Genomic DNA, 14,168 nt, shown 5'->3' on the forward strand with positions numbered 1-14,168 from the left:
ACTGAATTTATCACCAGTAAATAATTCTTGATCAGAAACATTAACTAGAAGATTTAGAATAAAAAATTCTCCTGTTTTTGGTGTTCGATCTTTCTTTGGTGTTCATCTTTCTTCCCCGTCCCCCATTTTTCTTCTCAAATTTCTCTTAAAATTTTTTTTGTTTTAAAATTTTTAATGTTATTTATTTTTGAGAGAGAGACACAGAGTGTGAACTATGGAGGGGCAGAAAGAAAGGGAGACAGAATCTGAAGCAGGCTCCAGGCTCCGAGCTGTCAGCACAGAGCCCAGTGTGGGGCTTGAACTCATAAACTGCAAGTTCATGACCTTAGCTGAAGTCAGAGGCTTAACTGACTGAGCCACCCAGGCACCCCAGTTTTTGTTGTTGTTGTTGTTGTTGTTTGTTTTTGTTTTAAAGATTATTGTACAGTAAAATAGATTTTTTCTTTTGATGCATAGTTCTGTGAATTTTAATACATATATTTATTCATGTAACAACTACAGCAGTCAGGAGACAGAATAGTTCTGTCATCTCAGAAAACTCTATATCCCTTTAAAGTTAACAGTTTTCTGGCATCCAGTGACCTATAGTTTTGCCTTTTTGAGACTATTTTATAAATAGGAATATTTTTTGAGATTGGCTTCTTTCATTCAGCATGCATAATACCTTTGGGATTCACCCAAGTTGTGTGTATCAAGAGTTTGTTCCTTTTTGTTGCTGAGTAGTATCCCAGCAATGGATGTACCATGGTTTGTCTAGATTTACACACTGAAGGACATTGGGTTAGTTTTCAGTTTTTGGTGATTGTGAACAGGGCTACTATAGACATTCACATGCAGGTTTTATGTGAACATAGATTTCACTTCTGTAGGATAAATCTCAGTAGTACAATTATTGGGTTGTAGGGTAAGTATGTTTACATTATTAGAATTTACAGAACACCTTTTCAGATGTATCATTGTGTATTCCCAGAAATGTAGGAGTTCAGTTGCTCCTCATCTTTATTAGCACTCAATATTGCCAAGTGTTTTTTTTTTATTTTAGCCAGTCTATTAAGTGTATAGTGTTTTTTTTTAAACCACAATATTATTGAGATATAATCCACATAACCAAAAAATTCTCCACAGTCTAGGTTTAGAACATTTTCATCACCCCAAAAAGAAACTACATAGTAGTCACTTTCATCTTCCCTCTCCCTTCAGCCCCAGGCAACTACTAATTTTTCTGTCTACAGATTTGCCTGTTTTGGACATTTCATATAAATGGAATCATATATGATCTTTTATGAGTTACTTTAATCAATTAGAATAATGTTTTCACGCTTTGTCTACATTGAATTCTATATCAGTACTTCACACCTTTTATGGCTGGATAATACTCCATTGCATGGATATACCATATTTTGTTTATCCATTTATCAGTTGGTAGACATTGGGGTTGCTACTTTTTAGCTATGAATAATGATGCTGTGAACATCTGTGTACAAGTTTTTCTGTGAATACGTTTTTAGTTCTCTTGGGCGGAATTGCTGGATCATATGCTAACTAGTTCCACATTTGCCCTTTTGAGGACCTGCCAAACTTTTCTAAAGTGGCTACACCATTTTACAGTCCCACCCACCAGCAGTATGTGAGTATTCCAATTTTTCCACATTTTCATCAACACTTGTGATCTGTTTTTGATTGTAGCCATCTAATGGGTATTAAATGCTATCCCATTGTGGTTTTGATTTGCATTTTCCTGAAGAGATGATATTGAACATCTTCTCAAGTGCACATTGACCATTTATATATCTTCTTTGGAAAAATGTCTATACAGATTTTTTGCCCACTTTTTATTGGGTTATTTATCTTTTTCAAAAAAAAATTAATTTTAAATTTACATCCAAGTTAGCATATAGTGCAATAATGATTTCAGGAGTAGATTCCAGTGATTCATCCCCTATGTATAATACCCAGTGCTCATCCCAGCAAGTTTCTTCCTTAATGCCCCTTACCTATTTTAGCCCATCCCCCCTTTACACAGCCCCTCCAGCAACCCTCAGTTTATTCTCTATATCTAAGAGTCTCTAATGTTTTGTCTCCCTCCGTGTTTTTACATTATTTTTGCTTCCCTTCCCTTATGTTCATCTGTTTTGTATCTTAAATTCCACACGAATGAAGTCATATGATATTTGTCTTTTTCTGACTGACTTATTTTGCTTAGCATAATACCCTCTAGTTCTACCCACGTTGTTGCAAATAGCAAGATTTCATTCTTTTTGATTGCCGAGTAATACTCCATTGTGTGTGTGTCTGTGTGTGCACATCTTCTTTATCCATTCATCTGTCGATGGACATTTGGACTCTTCCCCTACTTTGGCTCTTGTCGATAGCACTGCTATAAACATTGGGGTGCATGTTTCGAAAGAGCACACCTGTATCCCTTGGATATGTACCTAGTAGTGCAATTGCTGGGTCATAGGGTAGGCCTATTTTTAATTTTTTGAGGAACCTCCACACTGTTTTCCAGAGTGGCTGCACCAGTTTGCATTCCCATCAGCAGTGCAAAAGAGATCGTCTTTCCCCGCATCCTCGCCAACATCTGTTGTTGCCTGAGTTGTTAATTTTAGTCATTCTGACTGGTGTGAGGTGGTATTCATTGTGGTTTTAATTTGTATTTCCTTGATGATGAGTTCTGTTATTTATCTTTATTGTTGAATTGTAACAGTTCTTTATATATTCTGGATAGAAGTCCTTTATTAGATACGTGATTTGTATATATTTTCTCTCATTTTTTGATTTGTCTTTCACCTTCAGAATGGTGATCTTTGAAGCACAAATGTTTTCAGTTGTGATGAAGTCTATTTTATCTGTTTTTAATATGTCTCTTATACTTTTGGTCTTGTATCTAAGAAACTATGGCCACAAAGATTTACACCTGTTTTCTTCTCAGAGTTTTATAGTTTTAGCTCTTACATTTAGGTCTCCAGTTCATTTTGAGTAAATTTTTGTGAACAGGTGTTCAACTTCATTCTTTCACATGTGGATATCCAGTTTTCCCAGCACCATTTGTTGAAAAGGTTGCTCTTTCCTCACATCAAAGGATGCTCAACATCATGCATTGTCAGAGAATTGCAAATCAAAACTATAATGAGATATTACCTCACACCTGTCAGAATGGCTAAAATTAAAAAAAATAACACGAGAAAAAATAAGTGTTGATGAGCATGTGGACAAAAAGGAACACTTGTGCACTATTGGTGGGAATGCAAACTGGTACAGCCACTCTAGAAAACAGTATGGAGTTTCCTCAAAAAATTAAACATAGAGCTACCCTACAACCTAGTAATTGCACTACTGGGTATCTAACCCCAAACTACAAAAACACTAATTCAAAGGAATACATTCACCCCATGTTTATAGCAGCATTATTTCCTCTAGCCAAGATATGGAGGCAGCACAGTGTTCATAGATAAATGAAAGGATAAAGAAGCAGGAGATACACACACATATGCACACATACACGTATATATATATATATATATATATATACACACACACACACACATATATATATATGCATACACACCGCACACATACACATACAATGGAAAATTATTCAGCCATAAAAAATAATGAAATCTTGACATTTGCAACAACGTGGATGGAGCTAGAAAGTATAATGCTAAGTGAAATAGTCAGAGAAAGACAAATACTGTATGATTTCACCCATATGTGGAATTTAAGAAACAAACAAACAAAGGAAAAAACAAGAGAAACCAAGAAATGCGTTCTTTTTTTAAAAAGTTTTTAATGTTTTTTATTTTTTCTTAGAGAGAGAGAGTGGGGAAGGGGCAGAGAGAGAGGGAGACACAGAATTTGAAGCAGGCTCCAGGCTCCGAGCTGTCAGCACAGAGCCTGACGCGGGGCTCGAACTCATGAACTGTGAGATCATGATCTGAGCCGAAGTCGGACACTTTACCGACTGAAACACCCAGGCGCCCCAAGAAACAGATTCTTAACTGTAGAGAACAAACTGATGGTTACCGGAGGAGCTGTGGGTAGGGGATAAGGTGAAATAGATGAAGGGGATTAAAGAGTGTACTTATCATGATGAGCACTGAGTAATGTGTAGAAGTGTTGAATCACTATATTGCACTCCTAACGCTCATATAACACCTTTTGTTAACTGTACTGGAATAAAAATAAAAAACGTAATTAAATAAAAAGAAAGAAAAGAAAAATCAATTGACCATAAATGTAAAGGTGTATTACTGGATTTGTGATTCTGTTCCATTCATCTGTATGCTTGTTTTTATGCCAGCACTACATTGTCTTCATTATTGTAGTTTTGTAGTTAAGTTTTGAGGTTGGGAATTGTGCATATTCTAGCATTATTCTTTTTCAAGATGGTTTTGGCTAGAGTGAGAGTGTATAAATCTGAATAGGATTAAGTAACTCCCTGCTTAAAAATCTTTAAATCAGTCACATCTGATTGCATCTATCATAAAACTTCATATCCCTAAACTGATCCACCAGATTTACAATCTGACCCCTACCCATCTTTCCAGTTTCATCATTGACCTGTTTTTCTTGCTCACTGCTTTACCTAGCTCCTTAAAAGCTTTAAAATGCCTTTCCATTGCAAGGCTTTTGTATATCCATTTGCTTTTGCTTAGAATGCTCTTGTTTTCACTTTACCTAATTCCTACTCACTGATCAGATCTCTACCTGAATATCATTTTTTAAATGTTGTTTTTCTTTTTCATTCCATTTTCTGTGTTACTTTCTTTTCTCTCCATTGTTTTCTTCCTACCTGCCCCCTTTTAAACTGAATATTGGTAAAACATCTTAAGTGTGTCTTCTATATCATGGATTCTGTTTTTTGCATAGATATTTCAATGCTATGTTGCCACCAGTGTTCCTTTTTTTTTATTTTCTTTTTTTTAAAGTAGGCTCCGTGCTGAGCATGGAGCCCAATGCAGGGCTTGAACTCACGACCTTGAGATCAAGAGCTAAGCTGAGATCAAAAGTCAGATACTTAACCTACTGAGCCACCTAGGCACCCCACTACCAGTGTCCTTAATTAATGCTTTTTTTCTTTTTTCTTTTTTCTCTTTTTTTTTTTTTTTGCAGTCTTTTCGTATTAACCTGATCTTTTAATCTCAACCTGTTCTCACTTTGTGGTTCTTTGTTGCAGCTTTATAATGAAGTACTGTGCCTGGTACAGTAATATATGTTCAAATATGTGACTAAAGGAATGAATACATGAGTAAACAAAAACCAGATCTTGGTGTAAGCTACTGAGACTATCAAAATGTTTTTCTACGAAAGTATTCCTTTAAAACCCAAAAAACAAAAAGCCCGGCTATGTTGAGGTATAACTTATGTACCCTAAGACTTATCCATTGTAAGAGTGTAATTCAATGATTTTTAGTAGATTTTATAAGGTTGTGCAAGTCTCACAACAGTCCAGTCTTAGAACATTTCCATTACTGCAAAAAGTCCCCTCATGCCTATTTGTCATTAAATTCCTGCTTCCACCTCCTGCTTTCTGTCTCTATAAATTTGCCTTTTATGGACATTTCATATAAATGTATGCTGATGTAGTTGCTCAGATACACACACACACACACACACACACACACACACACACACACACGTAAAATTATTTGCATTTTTAAGCATGGCTTTCTAGGGGTTGCCTTCCTGTCAGCACAGTTCATTGGACAGTGGTTGTGCTCTGATATCTTAAGCCAGTGTGACTTTTCATCTGCCAGTGGATCTGCATTTGGGTAGAGGAGCACATTCCAAGTTGAGGCCATTTTCAAATCTGCACTGGTGTTTAAGGACTGACAGTTCCTTTTGTGTCTCCTCTGCCTCCATGCACCTGTGAGCTGGCGTTGAGTTTGCCAGTCATGATTACAAACTGAGGCTACTGGAGCTGTTCATCCTCCTTGCTCTCCTGCCACCTGGAACATCACTTACACTGACAGCACAGCTGACAGTGTGTGTTATTCACCACTCCAAAATGAGTGACTCCCTTTGATCCTGGGAGCAAAGCCATAGTCTTCATAGTTTCCCTGCCTCGCCCTGCTCTGCAGAACCTCTGTCCTGCTAAGTGAGTGGATGGTGGGGTGGGAATAGTCTTAGGCAAGAATGTCATAGACTTTCATTGTTCTTCCTCAACATTTAGCAGTTTTTCAAACATAGATGCTGCTTAGGTTGTTGTATTCCTTTGTTGATTTCCAGAGGACTGATGGGGTTTCTGTCAGCTTCATCTTGCTTACTTTTGGGGGAGAATTGCCTACCTTCTCACTAGTCCATAGCTAGACGTCCTGCCTCTCAGGAGGTATTCTTTTTTTAGCATAGCTAGTCCTTTCCCCAGGTGTACTTACTATTAGGAGACATATAAGGAAGGGACAATTTTTAAGGAATTAGCTCATGTTATTGAGGTGCTGGCATTTCTAAAATCCACAGAGCAGTCTGGCTGGTAAGACTTGATGTTAGCTTTGAGTCCAAATTCTGCAGGGCAGCAAGCTGGAAATCCAGGTACAGTTTCTGTGTTACTGTCTTGAAGAGAATACCTTTTTCTTCAGAAAACCTGTCTCTTCTAAGGATTTCAGTTGTTGGATGAGGCCCACTCATATTATGAAGGGTAATCTGCTTTAATCAGAGTCTGTTGATTTCATTGTTAATCATATCTAACAAAAACCTTCACAGCAACATCTAGACCAAACTAGTGTTTGGTGTTTGACCAAACACTGGGCACCATAATGGCTTAGTTGACATATAAAATTAACCATCACACTTGCCCTCTGAGGATTCAGGGCACATTGTTTTAGTCTAGGTGTAGTCTGATTGCTGTCTGCTTTGTAGTATATATCCTTGCGCCAGCTAAACTAGTATTTCCATAATATGTGTATTTTACATATACATAGTATATATATTTTACATAGTATATATGTTTTACATACATGCCCTTGCTTCTACACATCCACACCTTGGTCATAGTGTATCTTCAGCTTAGAATACTCTGCGTATCTAAACCTTCTCTGTTCTTCTGAAGGCTAGATCACAAACACACACGTAATTGTCTTTTCACAGTACACACCAGTTCTCCTGAACTACTTTTTGCCTAAATATGCTGTGTTCTGTCATGCCATTGTGCTTTTGCACACAAGTTCCTACTGCTTAGAGTACCTCTCCCTCTTATTTTCTATAAGGCTTTTATAGATTCATCTGGTGGACTTATGTGCTCCTTTTCATTATACTCTTGTTGTTTATATCTACTAAGGCACTGATTGCATTTTGTTGTCATTGTTTGCATATCTATCTGTCCATGAGACTTTGTTTCCTGAGAGCAAGGGTCAGTGCACTGCTGTCGTTTTCAAAGCTTATCCTCAGCCACACCCAAGTATCTGGCCTGTAGTATCTAAATAAATAATTTGTGGAATGAATAAACTAAATCTGTCTTAAAGATTTGGAAGTTGTATATTTCTTCTGTAATTTCTCTTTAGGGAAGAATGTGGAGATAATGACTTCTTAGGGATGAAGCAAATCTGAATACTAGAGATGAGCCTTGGGTTAGACCTCAAACATACTTGGTCATATTAAATATTTGCATAACCCACTGATAGAAATAGTTTTATTTATTTTTCCATTCTGTGGAAGGTACAAAGCTTCAGAATTGTCACATTAAGAAATGCTGTTTCTGATTAGAAATGATTTATTTTTGCTTGCACTTGTGTATACTTGTGTTCTAAGAATATCACAGTATGTAAGACAGCTTTAGCTTCTTTCTAGCCAGAATGTAATGGTGATCACTGATGACTAATTTGTGAACAGTTTTAATGTGATGATAAAATAGCTTTTTCCTTTTCTCACTAGATGTTGATCATCTTTCTGAAGTAGAATCTCCATGGCCTGAACATTTTCTGAAAATTATTTTGAGCAGAATATCTATTTAATAACAAGATAACTACATCAAGATGGTTGGAAAACTGAAGCAGAACTTACTATTGGCATGTCTGGTTATTAGTTCTGTGACTGTGTTTTACTTGGGCCAACACGCCATGGAATGTCATCACCGAATAGAAGAACGTAGCCAGCCCCTCAAATTGGAGAGCACAAAGACCACTGTGAGAACTGGCCTGGACATCAAAGTGAATAAAACCTTTGCCTATCACAAAGATATGCCTTTGATATTTATTGGAGGTGTGCCTCGGAGTGGAACCACACTCATGAGGGCCATGCTAGATGCACACCCTGATATTCGCTGTGGAGAGGAAACCAGAGTCATTCCCCGAATCCTGGCCTTGAAGCAGATGTGGTCACGGTCAAGTAAAGAGAAAATACGCTTGGATGAGGCTGGTGTTACTGATGAAGTGCTAGATTCTGCCATGCAAGCCTTCTTACTAGAAATTATTGTTAAGCATGGGGAACCAGCCCCTTATTTATGTAATAAAGATCCTTTTGCCCTGAAATCCTTAACTTACCTTGCTAGGTTATTCCCTAATGCCAAATTTCTCCTCATGGTCCGAGATGGCCGGGCATCAGTACATTCAATGATTTCTCGGAAAGTTACTATAGCTGGGTTTGACCTGAATAGCTATAGAGACTGTTTGACCAAGTGGAATCGTGCCATAGAGACCATGTATAATCAATGTATGGAAGTTGGCTATAAAAAATGCATGTTAGTTCACTATGAACAACTTGTCTTACATCCTGAACGGTGGATGAGAACGCTCTTAAAGTTCCTTCATATTCCATGGAACTACTCAGTATTACATCATGAAGAGATGATTGGGAAAGCTGGGGGAGTATCTCTGTCAAAGTGAGTAGAAGTTGTTTTTTGTTTTTTTTGACCCTGTGTTCAGGTAGTAAAGGTGTGTGTGTGTGTGTGTGTGTGTGTGTGTGTGTGTGTGTGTAAACTACAGAACGTGTTTCTGGAACAGATATAACTTCATCAGTGAGTTTTTTAAAAGATTTTTTTAATGTTTACTTATTCTTGAGAGAGAGAGAGAGTGAGAGAGAGACAGAGCGTGAGTGGGGGAGGGGCAGACAGAGAGAGAGAGGAAGACACAGGATCTGAAGCAGGCTCCAGGCTCTGAGCTGTCATCACAGAGCCTGACATGGGGCTCAAACCCACAAACTCCGAGATCATGACCTGAGCTTAAGTGGGACACCTAACCTACTGAGCCACCCAGGTGTCCCTTTCAATGAGTTGTTTTAAAAATTCATTATAGGCCCTTTCATTTATTTAATTCATTTGTATTTTTATGAATTGAGCTTCTTATTTATTTGATAGAAGCCAGCCCAATTTATAGCAGTGAAAGGTATTTTTCTTTAATGTCCATCATTCAATTTTAGCGACTCCTGATTTCTAATTTCTAGGTAGTTTTATTAATAACAATAGTCGACTTTGTGTAGATTAAGGTTAATATGAGGAGAAGCATCTAATGTTGGTGAGCAAGTGGTGAATTCTAAGCATTTTGGAATTTTTAGTGATAGAGAAATATAAAGACTAAAATGATCTAACCCAGTCCCTTCATTTTACAGGTAGGAAGACTTAGTCAGAAAGTAAAAATGATTTACTCAAATTGAGATGGGAAGGCCAGGATTAGAATCTGTGCTTTGGTCTCAGTGGGGTAGTGCCATTTTCCATGGCGTTTTATAACACATAGTGCTTCTTTTGTCATCTGATGGATCTTGATTTTTTTAAAGGGTATAGAACTCCAAAATTTGGAAGCTCAATCCATAATCCATACAGGAAGTTCCTTAGATTCAAATACTTCTAGAACTATTGCATTTTTCTTTCTTTCTTATGAAATAGTGACTGGGGTGCCGTGACTTGATCCGACAGCCTGATTTGATGACTTATATACCTAGAATATGGATATAAAAATGGAAACTACTGTTAAGTTCACATAGCATATTTTTATGAGGAAGAAGTTGGGTGTAACTAAGTTTTATTTTATTTCTTATCTTTTTCCATTCATAAAAGTAATATGTACCTGCTGTCAAAAAAACCCCAAAAAACAAAAAACAGTGTACTTCCCTTCTGTACCTGCTTTTTCCTACCAGGGAATATCTTCTTGATTTCTTTTTTCAATGTATAGAACTTGTACAGTGAGTATTGATTCCTGATGTAGATAATTTGAAAGGAGCAGCTGCATTTCTGCACCTAACTTACAGGTATGATGATAAATTATTAGGTATTATCACTCTACTGGCTCTGGGTTCTGTTTATTGATTCAAAGAGAATTACAGCCATAGCTAATGTCATCACAGTTTATTGTTCTTTTCATATAATAGACCATAACTAATTTCTAATCACTTGTATTCGTAGGTTAGCATTTCACTTTGTGTGCTTGTATGTTGGCCCAGAGATTCTGTTGCTGGCTCCTTCTAGTAATACAAAATAACACCAAACCCCTGCACCCTTGCCATCCCTAGTCTCTCCAAGGAGGGATTAAGGAGATATGCTCAAGGTAAATTTTGGTGGAAATCAGGACAAGATCATTTTACATATATAATTACTATGTTTAAGGCAAACATGAATACCAAGGAAATTCATAGAAATTACAAACAAATGGATTTTAGAAGGGGAAGAGACCTTACTTAAGTAACATTTAGCATACAGAATGGAGGCCCAGTGAGGTTCTGTGCTTTTTCAAGAATCATATGTGGCAGAACCATGACTAGAATTTCCAATGCTTATTCCAAATTTCTTGCTATTATATGAGTTTTTTTAAATTAAGGAATACTTACATATTAAATGCACAGATATTCAGTATACAATTTGATGAATATTTGTATCTGTATACACTTGTATAATCACCATCTGTATAAAAATACAGAAAATTCCCAGTACCCACTAGGCTCCTTCATGCTCCTTCTCAGTTAACATCCTCCTCAACCCAAAAGTAACTACTGTTTCATCCTCTGTCACCAGAGGTGCTATGACATTGTATATGAAGTTCAGAAATAGCCTTGCTTGTTTTTGAACTTCCTATAAATGCAAGCATGCCTATTTATTATTTTTTGCCTGGTTTCTTTCATTTAACATTAGATATACCCATACCATTGTATGGATTGATTTTTTTCATTGCTATGTAATATTCCAATGTATAGATATAACACAATTTATCCATTGTTCCTTTGGTGAACATTTGGTGTTTCCAGTTTGGGGCTATTATGGATAAAGTTGCTAACACCATTCCTGTACATTACTATTGGTGGACATAAGCATTGATTTTTCTTGGGTAAAGAAAAATGAGTAAAGTCACTGGATCATAAAATATCTCTGTATCTCTATATTTATATGTCTTTAACAGATGCTTAATTGTTTTTCACAGTGTCTGCATCAGCAATGTATGGCTATAGTATACACTTACGTATTATAGTTGCTTTGCATCTTTGCTAACAACTTGTATTCTCAGTCCTTTTAATTTTAGCAGGGCTACAAGTATTTTTTAAACTTAAAAGCAAAACAAAATAACAACATTTGAATTCCTTTTTGAAACAAATCTTCCCAGAGTTCCAATGTAAAACAGATAAAAACAAAGCTGTTTTGTTTGAGGCAGGTCCAATCTAGGCTGTACTGCTTTTAAGGCTGAGTCTCTGTTCTCAAAAAGAGCTAATTGGGAGATGAGGCAGAAACATACAGAATTATTCCATTAATAAGTACCAAGTTGTAAATATCTCCTATTACTTGAGAGTTGTGACCATAAGGAATTCATAGCCCAGAGTCAGTCATCCTGTGTGCTTTGCTTTCCTATAAACGTTTTTATTCTGGGGAAATTGTTTGAAGTCAGTATTTTAATATTTATTTTTGTATTATTTAGTACTAAAATATGGAAAATATTTACGCAGTTTTGAAGGCTTGAAGATATCACCAGATGGTTCAGGATCATATGTAGAAATTGTTGAAGACAGTGATAAGGAAAGCCTTCACAGTTCTACCTGCCTTATTTTATTAACTATGAAAGTTAAGCTTTCCTTTGCTTTGCTTAGGAATTTCCAGTTGCTTTCAGTTAGAGTGGTACCTCTTGCCTGCCTGTCATTTCCAGTTACAGTAGGAGCATAGGGTAATCATCTGCTAGTATATTTAAGAGTTCCTCTATGAAAGAATTTGGTGGAAGAAAGCATTCTTTCATTCTGGGATGGTGAAGGGAGTCTTCATTAGAGACTGCTGAATATAGGATGGGCTTTTTTTTCCTTTCTTTTTTTTCTTTTTAACTGAAAATAAAAGCCAAGTAATGAGTCGGGAAGGGATGAAAACAGATTCTTTGACTGGCTGATAAGTTTAGTTCTGCATTAAGGTTACAAGCATAGAATTTTAGGTATACTATTTATTGTGTTTTTAGATAGTCATTTCAAGTTCAGTAGTAGAACTAGTTTCTCCAGTGATTGATGTTGTTAACTTTGATGTTTTGAATACTGTGTTCTATTTTAATAAATTATTCACCCATACTCTTCAATTTCATATTAAATTGAGCTATAGTCTTGAATATGATGGCTCCAAAATATGATAGAGAATTCACTGATTGCTTTTATTTCTTCTAAACTTATAGAGAATAGAAAAAAAAATTGAGACATTTCTAAATGTCTTTTTGCCTTTCAAGAAATGTTTGTACAGCAAAGTAGAGGGGTATACATTTTAAGGGAAATACCTTATGCAAATTCTAATAGAATTTTCTAAGAGATTGAATATGGAGTAGGATTTTGCTGATTAGTGAATGGTATCTACTGCTGATGCCTGCTCCTCCAATATTTTGAGTAGGAAATGGAAATAAAGTTTGAGGCTATTTACATTAACTTCTCATGAATTGTGGAATTTTTGTGGAATTTCAGTAATTTCCATCTGGGAACATTCAGGAAGTTACTAGAGTATACAGCATTGTTCCTGCTTTTAAACTCATTATACCATAAAATTGCCTGGAACAAATAAAAATCATCAATAACAATAACAAAACAATGTACCATCGTATGCTTAAAGGTGACTAAAATAAAACAGTATCCTAGGATCAGTAAACAAGTTTATTAGGTCAAAAGAGCAAAGTCAGAAAACAAAACAAAACAAAATATAATGGTAACCCTTAAACTAGAACCAAAGAATCACAGCTATAATTCAGAGACAAGTTATCTGCTTTTAGGGCAGAAAAAAAGATATGTAACTATTAAGCACAAATAGGTTAGAAGGAAAAAAAGCAGCGGTAAGTAGAAGAGAACAAATAGGAATACAATAATTGACAGTCTCTGAAGCTTCTAGTAAGTAAAGCAGAGAGAAAACTAGAAGTCAGATCCAGAACAAAGTATTAAATAACAAAAATTCAACGGAGTAAATCTTAAAGATTTAATTAGCGTTATTGATCAGTTCATGAATCAGGCAGAATCCCATCTAGCAAGTAGAGGGGAACTCCAAAGGGCTACAGAAAAGGAAAGGTTTTTAAAGGTAGAAAGCAAGTGGAAAAAAGGAAATTATTAGCAAAGAATCCATTGTTATAGACAAGGTTGCCCTCCTAAGGGGAATGGAGGGGGGGGTCTATCATTAAATTTATAAGTTCTGACCAGGAAATTCCCATTTTGACTGGTTAAAGGTTACATTTCAGGGGGTGTGAAACTGCAGTTAGATTAGGTATTAATTCTGTTTTGTTTTGTTTTGTTTTTTTAGTTATAAGAACCAGTTTAATTTGTTCTTTGCCTCTCTGTTGTCATTGACCTTAATTAGGTTGATTTGATGTTGAACAAAAGGGCCTCCACCAAACTTAACATACATAGTCTTATCACAGTTGGATGCAAGCACACAAAGATGGGCTTGGTGCCTGTCAGCTTAATGTGCTAGGTCATCATGAATTAGGGCCATCTTCAATGACTCTTGAAAGGAAGTATAAACATCCATTACACCTCCAGCAGCAATGACCCCCTCTGTAACCCTTGCATTCTGCTGGCCATAACTTAGTCTTATGGCCACATATAAAAGGCTAGGGAATGTGTCTTTATTCTAAGTGACCATGTGCCCAACCAAGAGTTGGTGTTTCTTTTACCAAGGGGAATAGACTGGATATTGGATATTGCAGCTGAATCTTGAGTGCCCTCGGGCCTCTGCCTCCACACCGCTTGGCAGGTGGTGGTGGGGGGGGAGTAGGGAGGGAAGCGAGGTATTAAGTCTTGGTTTACTGACT

At 36.5% G+C, this 14,168-nt stretch overlaps 1 protein-coding gene across 3 annotated transcripts in view; it reads left to right on the forward strand.

Moving 5' to 3' along the window:
* TPST1 (tyrosylprotein sulfotransferase 1) overlaps positions 1-14,168 on the forward strand; it is a 163,796-nt gene that overhangs the window by 28,328 nt on the left and 121,300 nt on the right. For all 3 annotated transcript variants that reach the window (XM_027041842.2, XM_053213465.1, XM_027041843.2), the window contains one exon: positions 7,870-8,815. In XM_027041842.2, coding sequence (XP_026897643.1) covers positions 7,971-8,815 — 845 coding nt within the window. In that variant the 5' untranslated portion in view covers positions 7,870-7,970. The remainder of the gene's footprint in view (positions 1-7,869; positions 8,816-14,168) is intronic.

The sequence above is a fragment of the Acinonyx jubatus genome, chromosome E3 (genome assembly GCF_027475565.1).
Source record: "Acinonyx jubatus isolate Ajub_Pintada_27869175 chromosome E3, VMU_Ajub_asm_v1.0, whole genome shotgun sequence".
Lineage (NCBI taxonomy): Eukaryota > Metazoa > Chordata > Mammalia > Carnivora > Felidae > Acinonyx > Acinonyx jubatus.